The sequence below is a fragment of the Balaenoptera physalus genome, assembly GCF_965194825.1.
Source record: "Balaenoptera physalus genome assembly, chromosome: 7".
NCBI classification, from domain to species: domain Eukaryota; kingdom Metazoa; phylum Chordata; class Mammalia; order Artiodactyla; family Balaenopteridae; genus Balaenoptera; species Balaenoptera physalus.
In genome coordinates, this window is record NC_138886.1 from 44,946,174 (window position 1) to 44,959,403 (window position 13,230).

The following is a 13,230-nucleotide window of genomic DNA, read 5'->3' on the forward strand; positions in this document are numbered from 1 at the left end:
TGTCCCCAGCCGCTCGGGTACAGTTTCACCCTAATCATGCTTACATAGACCAGAATGTCAACATATTCATATGTAATGAGAGAGGTAACTGCTAGCCATTCTGGAATACTAAAAAGTTACATTGGAAGTTAAATTGTAATGAAAAATTTGCGACATTATATGAGATTAGAGTTGGGAATATTATTAATTTATAAAATGCTTTAAGGGGTATTTAAGGTATTCACTTTAATGTTTCCTAGGTTCGGGAAAACTAGTGAGCTTTTCAAGGGAACGCTTATGCATGTCCTTTGGGAAAGGCTCTGATCTGGCAAAATGCAGAAGAATGCCTGTGCATCCTGTGCAACTGTTTTTTAGTTTTTCATGGTGATCAGTACCCCTTAAATGCATTTATATGGAATTTATTTTTTAAAGTGGGGGTGTAGGTGTGTCTGTGCTCATGCACTGATACATTTATAGTTGGATAGTGGAGGGCAGGCAATTAGCAAATTGAATCTAACTTCATCTGGAAGAATAAACAGGTTAAAAAGTACCAAAGGAGGTCTTTGTAAAGCGTAATGAGAAATGGAGCTTATCAGATTTGAAAGCACTGTAAACCTACAGAATTTTTAAAAACATGAGCGATTTCCTATAAAAGGTGGATGATTGAACACGTACATTATCTCCTCACTGAGATCTTGTTACAGTTTATAAAAAGGTATAAAACACATGAACAAAGAATGGCAGGGATGTCATCAGGGGACAAAAGAATGTAACAGTATTTCAGAAGATGGGGTAGGTGGGTAAGTTGTGCAAAGAAACCAACGTGAATAGAGCCGGTTGACCTGGAATAACCCTGGAAAATGAGGCACCAAATGAAAACAACATAAGTTGAAAACCTATACTTAGGAAACAGTTGACCTCTCATGTAACCAAGGTGCCTACCTTATGCCCCCTTCCAGTCCATGCTCAGGCAGGAGACCAGAAGTTTAATTCCCTGGAAAAAGTAAATGGAAAAGGAGCAGAATTTATGAAAGCATGGCCTAGTAGAGAGTGAGTGTGAAATGTAGGACAGAAAAGAAGAGGATTAATTAAAAGTCTGCATTGGAAAATGATCAGGCAGTGACCACCAGTTCACCCTACTCCTACTCCCAACACCTCCCTACCCTGCCTATAAAACTTTTTGCTGGGGTTTGAGTGCCAGCTGTCTGTTTTGCACAGATGCAAGCCATGTTTCTTTAAGTGGGCATGTCAGTATAGCTACATGAGCTTTTTTTTTTTTTTTTAAATTTATTTATTTATTTTTGCCTGCATTGGGTCTTCATTGCTGCGCACAGGCTTTCTCTAGTTGTGGCGAGTAGGGGCTACTCTTCGTTGCAGCGTGTGGGCTTCTCATTGCGGTGGCTTCTCTTGTTGTGGAGCATGGGCTAGAGGTTCGTGGGCTTCAGTAGTTTTGGCATGCAGGCTCAGTAGTTGTGGCTCGCAGGCTCTAAAGTGCAGGTTCAGTAGTTGCAGTGCACAGGCTTAGTTGCTCCGCAGCATGTGGCATCTTCCTGGACCAGGGCTCGAACCCATGTCCCCTGCATTGGCAGGTGGATTCTTAACCACTGCGCCACCAGGGAAGTCCTACACCAGCTTTTAATAATCGTATGGTGGATCTTTTTCTCTTAAATCCTTTCTGTATCTTTATGTTTTAGATGCGTCTCTTATATACAGCATACAGTTAAATTTTCTTTCACTATCCAATCTAGTAATCTCTGTCTCTTAACTGGAACTTTTAGAACCTTAAGGATATAAATGGTTTAAATCAACTTATCCCAGATTTGGTAAATGGGATCTCCTTCAGGCTGGCTCCTGTGTCCTTTTGACATATCCCTGTCATTTTTTGAGCACCTTCTTTCTGGCAAAACCAGGTATACCAGGCCCATCTTATACTTTTTCTGCCTGAGATCCCTGAAATCAGTCATTTTTTCCAAGGATTCCTGGTTCCTTTTAGTGGGGAATGGTATGTAGAAATGAAAATCTGGATTCTACCTCTGTGATGCTATTGCTTCTAGACCTTCTTAGAAGTATATGTTTGTACCCTTCTATGTCTATAGACACAGTTCATGTTTATAGATCATGAGTTTATGCTGGTACTTTTAGTTCCCAAGCAACACTAGGTATAGAGTACAAGGTTGGCATATAGCTTTCAATACATGAAAGATATCATTCCAGTGGCTTCTAGCTTCCATTTTTGCTGTTGAGACTTTAGCTATTTTAACTGTTGCTTCTTTAAGTAATCAGTTTTGTTTTTAAGATTTTTCACTTTGTAGTTTTTTCAGGTTCAATATTATATCTAGTTGTGAATTTTTCTTTTTAAAAACTATACAGTTTATTGGGCTACCTGAGTCTGTAAATTTTTTCATCAGTTCTGAAAAATCTTAGCTTAAAAAAGGGTCTCCACTTGCCAATATGAGACAAGCGTAGCATCAAAATAAGTAATAACATGTATTATTTCTATTATTATTTCATAAACCTCCTCTCCCTCATTCTTTTTCTCTCCTGGAAATGCAATCAAATGTATTTTAGACCTTCTCACTCTAGCTTTCACTTCCCTTTACTTGCTATTTTTTTGTCTCTCTGTTCTGCATTCTGGATAATTTATTATGACCTGTCCTCCCATTCACAAATTCTCTCTTTCACTGTGTCTAACATCTATTTTATTTCTATTAGGTGGGGTTTTTTTGTTTGTTTGTTTGTGTGTTTTGGTCTGCGATGTCATTTAAGAATCTTCTATTCTCTGAATATATTTTCAAGATAGTCTTTTATTTCTTTGAAAATACTGAGTGTATTTTGTCCAGTAATTGTAATATCTCAAGTCTTTGCAGGTCAGTCTCTGCTTTCTCCTGTTCCTGCTGGTTCTTGCTTATGGTTCTTTGTTTCCCTGGGCTGTGGACCTTAACCATTTATTTATTGCTCATTGCCCTTGAGAAGTCACTTTTGGAGATTTCTGGAGACCTACATTAAAGGGTTTTTTCTCCAAAGGAATGTGCATTTGCTTCTGGGAGAAGATTGGAACATTATCAGATAAACAACAGAATATTAAATTCTAAATTAAATTAAAATTAAATATTAAACTAAAACCTGGACTTGAGATTCATTGGACCACTCATGTTATGTAAAATTAGGCTGAAAATCTACCCTAGGGTTAAAGCATGATTTACAATATCTCTCTGAAATTATTTTTTTTCTCTTTTTTTCCCCTTGTTTAGTAAGCACTAGGTCAGCTTTTCTTGCAACCCCCTTCCCCACCCCCACCCCCAGGTTAAAGGATAGAGTTCAATTTACTTATTTCTTACCTTAAAGATAGCCCATAAGACAAAGTGAGAGAGTGGCATGGACATATATACACTACCAAATGTAAAATAGATAGCTAGTGGGAAGCAGCCACATAGCACAGGGAGATCAGCTCGGTGCTTTGTGACCACCTAGAGGGGTGGGATAGGGAGGGTGAGAGAGAGATGCAAGAGGGAGGGGATATGGGGATATATGTATACATATAGCTGATTCACTTTGTTATACAGCAGAAACTAGCACACCATTGTAAAGCAATTATACTCCAATAAAGATGTTTAAAAAAAAATTAAAAAAAAAAAAAGCAGAAGATAGCCTGTAAGATTCCAAATATAATGTTGGGTGATCTGTCAGACCTACCTTGGGTAGGCTCAGAGTTTTGTCTTTTTATCACCCTGGCCGAAAGAGTTTGTTAAATTGCAGGTCCATTTCATATGGATAGTCAAATACCCTCAGGGTAAAAATGGCATCTAGCTTTACCTCTGGTTAATCCTCTGGGCTCCTGGTAGTTTCTTAGTAACTTGCCATGTATTCTATATTTTGAAGATTTAAAAAAATAAATTATATACGCCAATTTTAGTTGTTTTCAGTAGAAGCATTGGTCTGAATAACCTAACCTGCCTTTACAGGAAGCAGAAGTTCCTTTATATGTTTTTGTATTTTTGCAATGAGCTCTATTTTTTTAATTAGAAAAAAATTGGAAAGGGAAAAAAAGTTAAAAGTCTTTAAGAGAAACCTACCCAGAAGTGAAATAGACAGACAACATAAATGTAAAAGTTATAAAAGAGTAAATGTAAATGACCTATATACAGGGGGAAAAAATGTTCGCCTTCATTGCTAATCAAATAAATATACATGAGATGCCATTTTCCACGTATCATATTGGGTAGATTTTAAAATTTTTTGCTTGATGTTTAGATAAGGTACTGTGAGATAGGGTATGCTTATGTACTGCTAGTGGGAGTATAGTAATAAAACTTTATTCAGGAAGAAAACAATTTGATAATGTATGATAAAATCTTAACAATTCATACACTGGTCAGGGTTTGGCAAACTATAGCCCACAGGCCATATCTGGCCAGCCGCCTATTTATGGCCCACCGGCTAAGAGTATTTTTTACATTTTTTAAAGGGTTGGGGTAGGGGGACACACAAATAAGAATGTGTGATTGAGATTGTATGTGGCCTACAAAGCCTCAAATATTTGCCTTGCCATCTAACCTATTACATAATTGCATTCAGTATTACGTACATGCGTTAGGTTAATTATACTTGTAGAAGTCTGTCAGAGCGAAATAATTAGATATGGGTGAAGACTAAAGACCAATGAATGGGCATACTCACTGAGCGAAAACTTAGACTGAACCTACATTTCTAACAGTAATGGAATGGATAAATAGTCATAGGATAGCCACATAGTAAAACCATTCTCCAGAAATAATCAATAAAATAGGGAAATGTTCCTAATGAAGTGTAAGATGCAAAACTATATACGTAATATCTCATGCTAATGCATCAAGGAAAGACTGCAAGGAGATACATTAAGTTTTCAAGTGGTTATCTGTGAGTGTTAGGATTACTCATGGGTCTGATTTTATTTTTATGATATTTCATGTTATTTTAGCTTTCTCTTATTGAGCTTGCTTTATACTTATGGTCAAGGAAAAAATATTTCTTTGCTTCTTCTGTTATTTCCATTAAAAAATGTGAAGAGACATGCGAGTTGAGAAAATAAAGAACTCCTCGAGGAGTGTGGCAATGTTTTATTCATCTTTATATATCCAGTGCCAGGTATTTGCTAGGTGCTTGGTAAACATTCATTTAAAGAATGAGCCACCAGGTAATAAATGTGAAAAACTGCTCAGCCTCAAGGAAATGCAGATGAAATCGTGTCTGGCCTATCATTTTCCTCTTGCCAAATTAGCAAATACTTAGTTTAATAAAAATACTTATTGTGTTTTTTCTTTTTAAGTTAGATTTGGGGGGGGTATAGTTGACATATAATAAATTCACCCTTTTTTTTTTTAAAGTGTACAGTTTGATGTATTTTGAAAGCTGGATAATCATGTAACTGTTACCTCTGTCAAGATAGGGAACATTTCTATCATCCCCAAAAGGTCTCTTGTGCCCCTTGGTAGTCAGTTCTCTCATCCTTAATACCTGGCAGTTCTCTGTTTTATGTTACTATAGTTCTCCCTTTTCCAGAATACCATATAAATAGAATCATACAGTAAGTTGCTTTTTGTGTCTGGCTTTCTTCGCTTAGCATAATGCTTTTGAAATTCATCCATTTTGTTGCATATACCAGTAGCTTTTTTCTTTTTTATTGCTGAGTAATATTTCATTGTATGGATATACTGCATTCTGTTTATTCTTTCACTGGTTGATGGACATTCGGGTTGTTCCCAAATTATTATGATTATGAATAAAGTTGCTATAAACACTTGAGTACAAATCTTTATGTAGCCACAAGTTTTCCTTTCTCTTGGATAAGTACCTACTGGTGGAATTACTGGGTCATATGTGGTGCATGTATGTAAAACTTTACAAGAAACTGCCAACCAGTTTTCCAGAGTGACTGTACCATTGCATTCCCACCACTTCCTAAAGTAAGGTGTTAAAACAAGTACTTACCATTGCAGTTGTGAGTGAAAACTGTTATATCTCCTTTGGAAAGCATTTTGGCAGTTTGAATCAGGTCAGTAAAAATGTTTATTCTCTTTGTTTTATTTTATTTATTTATTTAATAAATTTAGTTTTGGCTACGTTGGGTCTTCGTTGGTACGCGTGGGCTTTCTCTAGTTGGGGTGAGCAGGGGCTACTCTTCATTGCAGTGCACAGGCTTCTCATTGCGGTGGCCTCTCTTGTTGCAGAGCACGGGCTCTAGGCACGTGGGCTTCAGTAGTTGTGGCACACAGGCTCAGTAGTTGTAGCTCGCGGACTCTAGAGTGCAAGCTTAGTAGTTGTGGCGCACGGTCTTAGTTGCTCCACGGCATGTGGGATCTTCCCAGACCAGGGATCGAACCGTGTCCCCTGCATTGGCAGGCAGATTCTTAACCACTGCGCCCCCAGGGAAGCCCTGTTTATTCTCTTTGACCTGGAAATTTCATTTCAAGGAATGTTTTTGTAAGGAAGAATCTGAAATATACACAGAGTTATTTGTTGAAGTACCATTTGTAATAGGAGACTGAAAAATACAGCACAGTTGTAATGGTTGTCTTTGGGTGGTAAAGTTACAGATGCTTAACTGTACATTCAGTGCTGTGCTGGGCGTTATGTTGGATTCAAAAGAAACTTAAGACGTATAGCTTGTAACGGAATACAACATAAGTAGAAGTAAAATCTGGCCTAGGAATGTGTTTATGTAGATATAATAAAACAATATTGTTGGAGGTTCTTAAAATAATAGAGAAGGAACAGCATATGCTTTAGAGCTGGAAAGACTTTGCTATGAGGCTCTGCGTTCTTTAATAAAAGGCTTCAAAAGCTTTGGGATGATCTTGGATACAATAGGTGCTCAGTAAATGGTAGCATCTTTCATTTTTACTAGTACTAATCCAGCTAAAACGAATTGAAGCTTGATAGAGTGAGTAGTTTGGTGGGGAGTCATTGTTATCTTTTGAAAAGAGCACTAATATATAAATTATAGTTATTTTTTACTAGTGGTTTATGTATAATAAAAAAGAGAAGAAGAAAAACCTTTTAACCCTAAGTAAGTATGTTCCACAGAGTGTTGAGCAGTTTGGGAGCAGAAACTTTGTCTTGTTTGTTACTTTTATCTCTTGTGATTATTAGCACATGGTATGAGCGGTGGGGATGGGGTGGGGGTGGTGAGTTGGTCTCAGGATTTATAATTAACCCAATGAAAGGTACAGAGACAATTGTCTAGGTTAATCCTTTAGTATAACTTTGGAATGATAATGTTACCTGGATAAAGCTGATAGATCGGGCAAAATGTGAGACTAAAAGATTGGAAAATTTGGTTTGAGTCAGGTGATAGTTCCTTGGATATCTGGAGTGAGAGAATAGTAAAGGGAGAATGTCATTTTAAAAAGTTGTAATAGCTTTGATGAGCTTAGTGCCTACTATATGCCAGGTGTGTTATCTCACGTTAAAGTCATGTTACAGATGGGGCAGAGTTAGTGACTTGTTCATAGGCACACAATTAGTTGGTGTTAGAGCTGGGATATGAACTGTGCACTTAAAAAGCCAGCACAAGGTGGTCAAGTGGTTAGGACTCAGTGCTTTAACTGTGGTAGCCCGGGTTCAATCCCTGGTCAGGGAACTAAGATCCTGCAAGCCACGAGGTGCTGCCAAAAAAGAAGGGGAAAAAAAAAAAAAGCCAGCTCTTGTATCACCTTTTCCTTCTAGGAAGCCCAGCCTATAACTCTCCAACTCCCCTTACCCCCGCATTTTTCCTTCCCAGTCTGGCTTGAGGACTCTTCTCTGTTTTCACGCGATACTCAGTTTGTAACTGCAGTTTTGCATTTACTTATGGAATTATAATTACAGTATACCCTTGCATTTTGGGAACTTGGTATTCTGTGATTCAGCTACTCCTTCAGGACCTTAAGAGTTACAGGTGTAAGGCCCATGATGTGGAGAATCACAGAGCAAGGCGGTTATACCAGAGGGTCTCGAGCCCCATGAATGTAGGCCCAGCACTCAAATGGCAGTTACTTGGCCAAAGTTTCAGTGGTCTGGATACTTGTCCTTGGCAAATGTAATGGTTCTTTACTTCTCCTTTTTACGTTTCATCCTCTACCCAACTTATTTCTCAACTTGGAGTTCAGTTTAAACGGCTACTAGTGCATGTTTATATTTAAGTAGTTCATTCATAGTATCTTTAAACCATAGGTCCTCTGCTATACCACTTTGAAAATTTGGCAAATGAACTTTCCATAGAATTGAGCTATGAGGATATAAAAAACGTTGTCCTGCAGTATGGATTCCAGGTAGAGGTAAGGATGGAATGAAGTATTGCCAAAATTTAACTTCCAAAGCACTTAAACAGGAATGGTGATGTTATGGCAGTTACTGGCTTTACCTCTTAACCTTTGTTTTCTCACCCATAAAGTGAAAATAATAATACTTAGCTTTTAGAACTATAAGGATTTGAGATAATATGTATGTAAATGGAAAACTGTAATCTCTGGTGTAATCACCTTTCAATAAGTGGTAGCTGACCATTATAATATTGGCCTTTGTAGACTGAAAAATACCAGGTAGACAGGGTGGGAGGGCAGGTGTAAGAGGGATATTGTTTACTGTATGTACTTTTGTACTGTTCAGTCTTTTCTTATCATGTGATTATAAGGTTTCATGATACTTTGACTATTGTGTTTTAGTTGTATGTTTATTTAGAAGCATTTGATTGATTTAAAAAGTAAACAACAGGTTTGTTCTTAAAGATAAAGAAAAGCAACATATTATAGTAGTTTAGAGTTCAAGCTTTGGAATTAGACTTCTTGAGTGTGAATTCCAGTTCCACCACTTATTAGTGGTGTGACCTTGAGCAAAACTGTTGTTGGTAAAGTGGGATTACTAATAGTGCCAATCTTAGGGGGTACTTGTGTGTAATAAATGAATTAATATACAGAATATGTTTAAAATAGCACCATGGTTGTCATCATCATCATCATTATGATTATTGTTTGCATTTCAGGTGGAAAAAGAATCTGTCTTGTCAACATATACTGTGAATGATCTCTCCATGATGAAGTACTACTATGAATGTGTCTTGTTTGTGGTCCGTAAACCACAGTAATGGTCTCAAGTGGTATCACAAGGAAAAAATCTTAATAATAGCAGATGCTGAAATAAACAACTCAAAGTCAACTATCACAATGACAGGACACAACCTCAAGTCAGTGGTGCCTTCTTATTCCTAACAGAATTAAGAAATAGCGTCTATTTTCTTAATATGTCTATTGCTTTTTCAGAAACATACTATGCCATGCATATTTGTACTACACAAGTAAAAATGGAGGAAATGTCTTCAAGTATACATTTTCCTTGAAGCCCAGAATTATCTTTCAGTAGAAAAAACTTTATCTCCAGTGTCTTCATGAAGCTGTCCATTGCAAGTCTGCCATATGAATGACTAATAGTATTGAAGTCCATAATAATCTCCTTTTTTGTTCTTTTGTATGCATTGTACATGTTATTTTTAAAAGAGTCTAAGGATCCTCTGTCACTTTCAACATCTGGAATTGGGAATTTTATTTACTTTGGACCTAAGGAATCTATACATAAAATGTGCATCTATTCTTTTATCATTCAGATTATTTGATTTTATTTTCTAGCTCAGCTGAATTTATAGTTAGCATCAAACATTTCATTTTCATGAAATGCTGAATTCATAGGATCACAGGCCAGTAAAATGCATTTTAAATAACTGAGAAATTAAGTCTTTTGGCCACACTAAATTGAACGCTTTTTGAAAGCATACTCATCATGGATCACTCTGAAATGTATGAGATTACACCATTGTAAGTGAGGCACAAAAGCCTTTATTAAAGGTACTGCTCGGAAACTAGGGACATAAGAATAAGATCTGCCCATTTGAAATGTATGATTTCAAACTATAAATGAATACAGAGTTTGTCAGTGAGATGTTTACAATAATGTCTTTTCTTTAGGTTACATGAATTACAAAAGCAAGCACTGTTTTTCCGTTAAAACAATTATATGCTAGTAAAAACTGTCATGATAGTATTAATGTGGAGAAATTTTGATTATGAAATTTAGGGATACATTACTGCCCATGGTCAGTGTCTTTGATATTGTAAGAAGCAGCCATTAATATAATTTCAGATTAATACCAGTTTTGTTCCCTGATAGCTGTAGCTAAAACAGTATATATGCTGCTTTAAATTTCTACCTCTAGCGGATCTTTTTTGGAGGGAGTTTTCCTTTGTATTTTTTTAATGTTTATTATCCTGTTTTCCAGTAGCTTGATAAGTAGAGATGAGTAATTTAACCTTTTCTTGGAGAAAAGGAAGTAATATTGAATATTTTCACAGATGATTGTGATGACATTAAGTGACCTCTGTGGCAATTTGGATTAGATAGACTTAATCTCAATAATGTGCTGGTAGCATAAATGTCATGTTTTCATAGGAAAACTTACTTAGAAATCTTTAGACCTTTACTGTCAGTTAGGTGCGGGGGAGTCACTATGCGATTTGGCATCTTACCAGTAGGACCTTTTCTGCATACACTACAGGAGCTCCTGTGGCCTTCATGCCCATGATGCAGTGAAGAATTCCGTGAAGTTAATTTGATTTGTCAAGTTATGGACACGTGTATGTAACCTGTTGAGTGTTTCTGAAAAACTGTTTCTCTTTTTTGTGTTCCTCAATACTTGGCAGATATTCACTTAGTGGGAATTCTCCTTACCTACCACATGGCTGAACTTGAAATTAATTGCAAGGGGAAAAACACCCCAAATTTATTATTTTCTTTTAAAGAAAGAAACTTAAAAGGAGCATAAGTATTTTTAAAAAGCCATTGAAAGGAAAGGAATCATACTGTTTGTAACTTAGAAATGCTTTTTATTCACTGATTAATATTCACTTTTTTACAACTTGTATCAAAACAAACGATCTTGGTTTTCTCATAGAGGGAAAAACAGGTTGACACCAATGGGTTGGCATTATTACTTAAAATTTTTGCTATCAGGTTTTATTCTTTAATAATGTTAATTATATTTCTAAATTATAGCTTATATTTTAGTTAATTCTGAAATCAGTTATTTCATTTGTTTCTAATTTCTCCCTCATGTTATGAATACTGTTTTTTAAATGTACTTCACAAATTTGCGTCACTCTTTTTCTTATAGCTTTTGTAGTTAATCTAAACTTGAAAATTGTGGTATCAATCAATGATAGAGGTGTCACTGGAGGATTTAATTTTGTATTTCTTATGTGTAGAAATAGCTACTAAAGTGTGTAAGCCTTAAAGTTTAAAACATTTTTCTTAAATAACTCTATACACAAATGTTTTCATTCATTTTCATCAAGTGGGAGGAGATAGGTCATTGTGCTTGCTTTTGTTAGTTTTTTTTTAAATTTCCATAATCTGAAGCAGTGCAGGCTAGGGTATATTAATCAAGTGAGCAAGATGGGATATGTAAAATATAAAGAGAAGCTGTATAAATCACAGTATAAAATTATGAAGTTTGGGAATTGTAAAATGTACTGTATTTATATGTAACTCTCATTCTAAAAGTTGCCACAAAGGCTGAATCGGAAGCTTCATGTCTGCATGAAATTTCCTATATTTTTAATGTGTATGATGGACTTAATTTTTCTTGAATATTAAAGTCTGCCAATTGCTATGAAACAATATTTGCTTGGTTGTTTCCATCTAAATTACTCATAACCATAGACATGGGAATTTTAATTAATTCAACACATAATACTTTTGAACCCTTGGATTAGCCTATTTTTATATGCATCTAATATGATTACTTGGTTTCTGAGTATGCTAGGCCTTATGCTAATTAATCTTGGTCTTTGGTTTTGTTAAATAATCAAACAAGAATTGTAAAGGAACCAGTAGAAGAAAATTCCAGGACCAGCCATTAGTAGGATGAGCACTTAACTTGCACTTAGATACTTTTCCTGAATTACTATTTGTGATCTTGGGCAAGGTGCTCCGAGTTTGTTTCCTCATCTATAAGAGAGGATTGATACCACCTATTTAGTGGGTTTTTATGAGGTCGTATGTGCTATCTGTGAAATATTATACAGGTGTACCTCATTTTGTTGCACTTTGCAAATAGTGCATTTTTTACAAATCGCAGGTTTGTGATAACCCTTGTGTTGAGCAAGTCTATCGGCACCATTTTTCCAACAGTATTTGCTCATTTCGTGTCTTTGTGTCACATTTTGGTAATTCTTGCAATATTTCAAACTTTTCCATTATTGTATTTGTTATGGTCATCTGTGAACAGTGATCTTTGATGTTACCATTGCAAAGAGATTATGACTTGCTGAAGGTTTAGATGATGGTAGCATTTTTAGCAACAGGTATTTTTAAATTAAGGTATGTACATTTTTTTAAGACATAATGCTACTGTACAGTTAATAAACGACAGTATAAACATAACTTTCAGATGTCCTGGGAAACCAGAATATTTGTGTGACTCACTTTATTGCGATATTAGCTTTATTGCAATGGTCTGGAACCGAGTCTGCAATGTCTCTGAGGTATGCCTGAATGTGAATATGTGAAAGCACATGGTGGACAAGTAAATGTGATTTCAATCTGTGTTGACTGTTGTAGAGTGATAGAAAAAGATGTATAGTGATAGAAAAAGATGTATAGTGATAGAAAAAGATGAAGATTGGTAACAGGACATTTCTTCTAATATTTATGGTGACCCTTTGAAAAAAGTTTCAGTGCAATCTTAGGGAAAAAAATCAAAGATGACAGGTATAAGTATAGATTCCAAAAGCTTGGTGGGAAGTGTAAAGAAATATAATAGTAGGTAATGGGAGAGAGGGCACAAGTAAAATTTAATGGAGGGTTACCCTCACTTTTACAAACATGCTAGTAGTACATGCCTCATATATATGATTATTTCTCTTCAGTAGCTGTTTAGAAGTGGGATCATTGAGTGTGTTATGTGCACTTTCAGTCAAGTTGCCTTTCAAGAAGACTACCAATTTACATTCCATCCAGCATTTGAGAATAACTTTGCATCTATTCCTGGCCAGTACTAGATATTGCTAAGCTTTCCATATTTTGTCAATATAAGTATCTAATTTTAATATTTATTCTTTTAACTACGAGGGAAGCTGAGCAATTTGCGTAAGTTTAAGGGCCAAAGAGAGGTGTCTTTAATCTGCCAGTCTGTAGGCTCTCACCTGGCAGACCAGACCCAAAAGTTAGTAAAAACGTAGTGAGGTT

The 13,230-nt window shown here is 35.9% G+C and overlaps 1 protein-coding gene across 4 annotated transcripts in view; it reads left to right on the top strand.

The window, feature by feature from the left end:
• The window catches only part of CARNMT1 (carnosine N-methyltransferase 1), a 42,492-nt gene extending 30,066 nt beyond the window's left edge, over positions 1-12,426 (top strand). For 2 of the 4 annotated variants that reach the window (XM_082471033.1, XM_082471036.1), the window contains exons 7-8: positions 8,170-8,273; positions 8,978-12,426. In XM_082471033.1, the coding sequence (XP_082327159.1) occupies positions 8,170-8,273; positions 8,978-9,079 (206 nt within the window). In that variant the 3' untranslated portion in view covers positions 9,080-12,426. Of the gene's footprint in view, positions 1-5,024; positions 5,756-8,169; positions 8,274-8,977 lie in introns of those variants that run through there. The other 2 variants (XM_082471034.1, XM_082471035.1) reach the window with 2 other exon arrangements.
• Positions 12,427-13,230: the final 804 nt, after the last annotated feature.